Below are 7330 nucleotides of genomic sequence, written 5' to 3'. Positions count from 1 at the left end.
TCAAGAAGGACCATCAGCCTAACAATGGATCATTAGCACCTGATGGCTGTTTACTACTCACAGAGGGCTGAGTGATACTAGCAATCACAGCATTGTAAGAGGGGGACAGTTGAACCTGGAGGCTCCACCCCTGTTTAATGATGGACGGTTTCTTTTCACAAAGATGGCCTCCTTTACTCCTCTCTCAAACCATCGTTCCTCTCTGTCCAGGATGTGAACATCTTCATCCCTGAAAGAGTGACCTCTGGCCTGGAGATGAGTGTAGACCGCAGAGTCCTGGCCTGATGATGTTGATCTACTGAAGATCAACACCATCAGGCCAGGACTCTACAGTAGACAGTAGATGTCCAGCGTTTCTTCCAAGCCCACACCTGATGTTCTTGTTACGATCTCACACCTGTTTCCTGGATTCTCCGACCTGCCTGCTCCATGTCTGGTTTATTCTGCTCATCTGATTCTGGAACTATGACCTCTTTTCTGCCCTTTGGTTTTTGGGTTAGGGATTCCCCTCTGTATTAATTCTCTGACCTCAGCTTTCCCGTGTATGGCCATTGCTCCACCACTTGGACCACGATCACAGTTTGTCCCTCCATCAGCTCTACTCTCCTAATTAAAGGTCTCCCTCTCCAGCTGCTTGCCCACCACTTACGTTGACGTCATTGCCACCACTGACTCTGCTGCACCAAGCTCTGGGAGATGGCTCTGCATCTCGTCAACTCTCCTCGCCTAGCTCTTCTGTATTTCTTAGCGTGACTGACGTTTCGTGTCTTTAAACTTAAAACATGCGCTACGTGGCCGCTGACCTCCTTGCTACCCTCGGTGGCAACAGCAGCCCATCTGCAAAAGATCTCAAGAGCATCCTGGGTAGTGCGGGAATTGAGGCCAATAAACGATTGAATAAAGTCAATGGTGAGCTGAATGGAAAGGACATCAATGAAGTCATGAACATGAGGACAGAGGACACAGAGGACAGAGTGAGACGGAGGAGGATGACTCACAGTGGCGACCCCTGAAGAGGGAAAAGACGAAAGAAGAAGAATCAGCCTAACATGCATGTTTTTAGTCTGTGGGAGGAAACCAGAGTACCTGTAGAAAACCCACGCAGCACAGAGAGAACATGCAAACTCCACCCAGAAAGGTTCCAGGCCGGGATCTGAACCAGTGACCTTCTCACTGAGAGGCAACAGCTCTACCATGTGAGCCACCGTGCCGCCCCTGAAAGGAAACAATGTTCATCATTTGGGTAGAACAGCTGGCCATTCAGCCTGTTCCTTTAATGTCTCCATAAAAACAAAAACGAGATTCTCCTTCAGACCGATGGAGACGGAGCTCAGAGCGACACCGTCGAATCTAAAGCCCAAACTTCAGGAGAACATTGGTATGTGAAACTCAAACGGCTAACTCACGACAAACAGATGTTTTCTGGAAAATTCATACAGAGTTGAACATCACCACTAAGTTTATCCTGATAAAAATATTCTGCATGTCCCTTAGAGTATTGCATGTAATATTATAAATGTTTAAAAATGTGAATGGCTCTGAACACATTGAGTCAGAATGTGGCACACATCAGTTTGTAAACAGATAATCCAAAAACACAAGAGTCATGTTTTAAACGTTAATATTAACGTGTCTGAAGAACAGAACTCTGTGGTCATTTATAGGTTGGTTTTCCACTTCTAACCACAAACTTTAGAGTCCACATCATGAAGTTTCTCCCCTTCAGTTTCCATGGAAACCTCTGATCAGGAGAGCACAGGAACATCTGGAGGAACGTCCAACCACAGTGAGAAAGTGAGTGAATGAAAGCTCATAAAATATTATCCAGATTCAGTTGATAACTTACCTGCTGTGGAACTTCATTGGACCCCATCATATGGGGCTGAAATGGGGTAGAGGTAGGGCAGCAGACCTTGGACCAGAAAGATGCAAGCTCCTCTACCAGCCATTCCCACATGTTGTGGTGCCTCTGAGCAAGACACCCAATCCCTAAGTTGCTCCTGGGCACTCAATAGCTGTCCACTGCGCCACCTGAGTGTATCCCAGATGGAGTGGTGGGTTAAATACAGAGAACCAGTTTTGTTGTTGTAAGGAACATATGATGACAACACATAGCACTTATACCCTCCTGTCCTGTACAAGACCCTCAAATCCACAATGCAGACATTAAGTCCTCCATCCTGCTGCTGAACATCTCCATCAGTTCACCTTTGACCTTTTCTCTGCTGATCACAGGACAGTAACAAGCTAACACTGTTAGCTTGTCGTTCATTTGCTGAAACCAAGTAAAACCAAAATTGCAATTGTTCGTTTGTCTATTTGAAGATTATTTGGTTTGTGTCTTCAGTCTCTTTACATCTAGGTTTCCTCCAGAAACAATCTTAAAATAAGACTGACGGTCAAAACTCCATCTGTCGCAGTCTCCAGAGGCAGACTTATCATATACCATACCATGTCCCTTTATTTATAAAGCACTTAAATACAGCAGCAAGGCTGACCAAAGTGCTTTACAGCAAAACAACACAACCAAAGGACACAGCATAAAATACATGGATCCACAGAGGTAAAGATAAGAACCAAATGACTACAATTATCAAATGCAGACAAGTTAAAATCAAGTCATACAAGGTCAAAAGCCAGGGAATAAAAGTGGGTTTTTAAACAAGAATTAAAAACAGTAAGGGGGGGGGGGGGGGGCTGTCTGACATGCAGTGGCAACTCATTCCACAGTCTTGGACCTGCAACAGAGAAGGTCCTGTCACCTCTGAGCTTAAGAGGGTTCATGGAACCAATAGAAGCATCTGATCTGCTGACCTCAGAGAGCGCTGTGGGACATATGGCTGCAGCAGATCAGTGAGACAGGAGGGGGCAGAACTGTTCAGAGATTTAAAAACACACAGAAGGATTTAAATTCGAGCGTGAACCTGGAGCCAGTGCAGGGAGGCCAGAACTGGTGTAATGTGCTCTCTTTTGCCTGTACTGGTTAAAAATCAGGCTGCAGCATATAGACAAAGGTGGGCAACCGCCTGGGGCCCCCAACCAGTAAGGGGCCCCGCTAGTTGCCCACCCCTAATATTGCCCCTGCATTATTAATGGATGTTTAAAAATAAAATAAATATAATTACAATAAAAACTTTTTTATTCTTCTTTTGGCTGTTCCTTCTTCAGGTCGTCACAGAGAACTAACTCACATGAAGACTTGGTGATTGATTTTACACCAGATGTTCTTCCTGATCAACCACAGACACCGAGCTGCCACAGCCCTCTGTGGAGCAGAGAGCTCCATGTAGGGCACCCAGGGGAGCAGATGGTGGGCCTTGCTCAGGAGCCGAGGGGCGGGTGGAGGCAGGTGTGGGTGCTTCACCTTTCCCACCCACATTTTCATGGTTGCGGTCCAGGGAGTTGAAATGGTGACCTTTGGATCACAGGCCCACCTTCTCTACCCGCTGCGCCACCGCTCACCCAGAATTAAAACCAAAACAATAACAAATAAACACAACTGTCACGCTGCCCCCGAGACCCAACTCTGAAACAAGAGGAAGAGGATGAAATAAATTTTTCGTACAAACCCGAAGCAGATGGTCCTCTTGTCCTGATCCTGGTTCTGCTAAAGGTTTCTTCCTCATGAGGGAGTTTTTCTTTCCACTGTCGCCTTCATGCTTGTTCAAGATGAGAGTTCTGTGATGGAGTTAAACTCAAAGCTGCTCCTCAGATAAATAATGTTCAATTATTATTTTATACATGAATGTTTCTGTTCAGTCCTTGAGACGACTTCTGTTGTGACTTGGAGATTTAGAAATAAACTGAACTGAACAATCTTTAAATAAATCACAAACAGAGGTTGCTGCAGCTGAAAGACTCAGCACTGGCTCTCCTCAGGGATGTGTGTTGAGCCCCCTCCTGTTCACTCTGCTCACATATGACTGTGCAGCTACCCATCCAGGCTGTCACATTGTAAAGTTTGCAGATGATACAGCGGTGGTGGGATGCATCACAAACAATGATGAGTCCAGCTACAGGCAGGAGGTGGAACACCTGGAGAGCTGGTGCAAAGAGAATAACCTTTACATCAATGTGAAGAAGACAAAGGAGATGGTTGTGGACTTCAGAAGGAACAAAAATATCTACACCGCCCTGAACATAAGAGGATCTGCGGTGGAAGTGGTCTCCAGCTACAAGAACTTGGGTGTGCACCTGAACAATAACCTCAGCTGGAGCAACAACACCACCAGCCTGATGAAGAAAGCTCATCAGAGACTCTACTTCCTCAGACGGCTGAGACGAGCTGGTCTGGAAGCTCAGTCCTCACCTCCTTCTACAGGTGTGCAGTGGAGAGCATCCTGTGCTCCAGCATCAACGTGTGGCATGGAGGCTGCACAGCTGCAGAAAGAAAAGCTTTGCAGAGAGTGGTGAAGGCTGCACAGAAGATGTTGGAGTCAGTCTCCCCACCATCACAGACATCTACACCTCCAGATGCAGGAAGAGGGCCACCTGCATCATGAAGGACCACACTCACCCAGCACACACACTTTTTGCCCCACTCCCCTCAGGAAGGAGGTTGAGGAGCATTAAGTGTAGAACCACTTGACTGAGGAACAGCTTCTACCCTGAGGCTGTTAGACTCATGAATCTCTAACTAGAATAATCACTGTGAAAAACCATATCATGTTGCTGCTGATCTGTTTCATGTTGCTGCTGATCTGTTTCAATGTTGATGTGTTCATGCGTGCACATCTGCTCACAGACTCATGTTCATGTTTGTGCTGATGTTCAATGTTTTATGTTATGAGTGCTTAGTGTATATTTAGTTGATGTTTTTCTTAGTTCATATCTTAGATGTTATTACTGTTTTTCTTATACATTTTATTGTTGGATGTAACTGGGACCCTGTGAACATAATTTCTCTCCACCACATGTACCACATGAGGTGCGAATGACAATAAAGAAACTCTGACTGAAACAGGAAGTTGTGTCATGTTTAAAAAGGAACTAATTCATTTCTAAATAAGCATGAGAAGAAAAAAGGTGCAGCAGGAAACCTTCAGTCTCAACATGAGCCCCGAGCGTCAGATTTTCCTCTTCTTCCTGTGTGAGTACATTGAGTTTGTTTCTTACCTTGTTACGGTGCTAACACTGGTAATCTTCTAACTGAATGGAAGTATTTCTGTCTTCTGAACGTTCTTCTCAGGGTGGATCAACCAGTTTGCTGCTGACAACCTGCTTTGGTTGTCAGCAGCAAACTGGTTGATCCACTCTGAGAAGGTGCTATTTAAGAGACTGAGCTGAATACAGCTCCTCAGACTGAGGAAGTCTCTTGGACGAGAGACGAAACGTTTCTAGATTTTTTTTGCTTTGTTTTGTTTTTTGTTTTTTTTGAATGTCCAGAGGACCAGATTGAACTTTTTTGGATTCTTCTCAGGGTGTTTCTCTTCCGGGGTGTAATTCTGAAGCAGAACATGCTGAGCTCACTCTGTGGTTTCTCTCAGGAAGAACTAAGATTAACTGTGGATGTTTTCTGCAGCTCTGCAGGTTGGACATGCCAGAACTGATCAGGAAGTGGATTATTACTACAGAGAAGCTGGACAAGACTTCACAGTGAGATGCTCCTTTGACTCAGACGAAACATGGAAGATCTTCTGCAGAGAAAACTGTGAAGGAGAAAATCTTCTCATTAAAACAAAGAAGGACACAGACAAAAAAGGACGATACAGAACTGAACATAGCAAAAGATCTTTTCTGAGTTCTCCTGCTGTGTCTGTGAGCATCTCAGCCGTGACCCAGTCGGACTCCGGACAGTACACATGTGGTTTGGGCGACTCTTTATCATCAGCTTCATTCAGAGGTTTCAGACTACTTGTTGTCGACGGTGAGTCTTCCTGTTGGAGGGACTGTTCCAGTCACAGACTGGTTGAACTGGGCCATGCTCGCTGCAGGCTTTCTGCAGGATTTAAACAAGTCACAAAAAGTCTAAAATCTAAACATCTTCATTTTAGACTTTAAGACATCGTAAATATGTCCAGATTTTCCATTTTAAGCCCTAAAACACGTAATTAGGTCTTCAATTTGTGCATTAAGTCCAAAGTAGGTAAGTATTGAAAGGCAATGAAGGAGTTACTTGGAACAAATTTTCACGACTTCTTATTTTTGAAGTTCGTGGAGATCTTACATTTGAATTCTAATGATGGCTTTGTCCCTCATCAGTCTGTGCACCTCCTCTCCATACATTAAACATAGAGCCGTGTAAATCTGTGCTACCCCGGACACTTATGTATGTGCATGTATGTATATTTACATGTACATATGTATATACACGTATATGTGTATGTTTAGATGTGTCTGTATTATATACATATATATATATATATATATATATATATGTATATAAATGTATATATAGGTTAATCACGAATGTAGTGCTCCCTACCATCTTGTGCATGTGCACATTTGTCTTTTTTCAAATTGGTGTATTCTGCCTCTTTTTTGATTATGCCATGTCTTTTTCTGTGTAATGGTCTTTTAAAGGTCCTAGGTCTTTGTTTTAACGGAGACGAGCAGAAACCCTGCAGTGTGACTGAGTCCAACAGATTACTGTGATCAGACTGCATCCTGTTGAAACAGGAAGTAACTGATGGTTGGTTTATCTCCAACAGCGCTGCTGGATGGAAACAAAGACCACGTCTTCTTTAAAACAGCCGGCAGCTCGCTCACTGTCGGATGTCGCTTCAGTTTCTCTGGAAGAACAAAATCTTTCTGCAGAGGAAAATGTGAAGGAGACAAGATTCTTGTTCAGACTGATGGAGTCAGAGCTCAACGAGGTCCATACGGGGTTGGCTATGAAGAAGGAACATTTCCAGTTTCTTCTACAATTATTTATGTGACCATAGAGCAGCTGACTCCGTCTGACTCGGGACAATACAGGTGTCACCTGGACAGAACCATTGGGACGGATTCGTACAGCAACTTTAGAGTCTCGGTCATAGACGGTGAGTTTTCAGAACAGACTTTTCTGTTCATCATTTAAATTGTTTTGTTTGTCACTTTTTGTTGTTTGTGTTTCAAATGACCTCATTTTTAATTCAATAATCAGATTAAATCTAAAAAAGTTAAATCTGGTCCTCTGGACATAAAAAAACCCCAAAAAACAAAGCAAATCAACAAAAAAATCTAGAAACATTTCGTCCCTCATCCGAGAGACTTCCTCAGTCTGAGGTGCTGTATTCAGCTCAGTCTCTTAAATAGCACCTTCTCAGAGTGGATCAACCAGTTTTGCTGCTGACAACCAGAACCAGCTGATCACATGCTCAAGAAGGACCATCAGCCTAACAATGGA

General features: G+C 44.0%; 1 protein-coding gene across 1 annotated transcript; it reads left to right on the top strand.

Annotated features, from left to right (window-relative positions):
* Positions 1-782: 782 nt before the first annotated feature.
* On the top strand, positions 783-6983 carry LOC119429489 (polymeric immunoglobulin receptor-like; the record flags this gene model as incomplete). Its single annotated transcript, XM_037697104.1, has 3 exons — positions 783-909; positions 5522-5866; positions 6651-6983. Coding segments are annotated over exons 1-3 (805 nt in total), but the record flags the coding sequence as incomplete, so codon positions are not given.
* Positions 6984-7330: the final 347 nt, after the last annotated feature.

Source organism: Nematolebias whitei, unplaced genomic scaffold (genome assembly GCF_014905685.2).
Source record: "Nematolebias whitei isolate Nwh7 unplaced genomic scaffold, NemWhi1 Nwh_scaf_1615, whole genome shotgun sequence".
NCBI classification, from domain to species: domain Eukaryota; kingdom Metazoa; phylum Chordata; class Actinopteri; order Cyprinodontiformes; family Rivulidae; genus Nematolebias; species Nematolebias whitei.
The sequence above is the reverse complement of the archived record's forward strand: the minus strand, read 5'-3'. Positions and strand labels throughout refer to the sequence as shown.